At 33.6% G+C, this 268-nt stretch overlaps 1 protein-coding gene across 1 annotated transcript in view; it reads right to left on the reverse strand.

Moving 5' to 3' along the window:
• LOC119589069 (dnaJ homolog subfamily C member 13-like) overlaps positions 1–268 on the reverse strand; it is a gene marked incomplete in the record, with an annotated part of 65,901 nt that overhangs the window by 28,876 nt on the left and 36,757 nt on the right. Inside the window, 1 exon segment of the mRNA XM_037937646.1 lies at positions 145–254. Coding sequence (XP_037793574.1) covers positions 145–254 — 110 coding nt within the window.

Genomic DNA, 268 nt, shown 5'->3' on the forward strand with positions numbered 1-268 from the left:
ACTCAGCATAGACAGACTAATGTTACCACTGCTTAATATTTTGGAAACTTTTAACTTTCCAAATGATAATACAAACAAAATTATTTATGAATCCAAGTTCTTTCCATTTTCTCTTAGTACAACCTAAAAGAATGTGGATCTTACGATCTTCTAATGGGAGAATCCTCAGGTGAAGTGCTATTTTCCTGCTCCAGTAAGATTCTCAGATAATAGTCACCAATCTTAATCTCATCTTTCAGTGATGGGTAGCTAACCTGTAACAAAATTC

The sequence above is a fragment of the Penaeus monodon genome, chromosome 25 (genome assembly GCF_015228065.2).
Source record: "Penaeus monodon isolate SGIC_2016 chromosome 25, NSTDA_Pmon_1, whole genome shotgun sequence".
In the NCBI taxonomy this organism is placed as follows: domain Eukaryota; kingdom Metazoa; phylum Arthropoda; class Malacostraca; order Decapoda; family Penaeidae; genus Penaeus; species Penaeus monodon.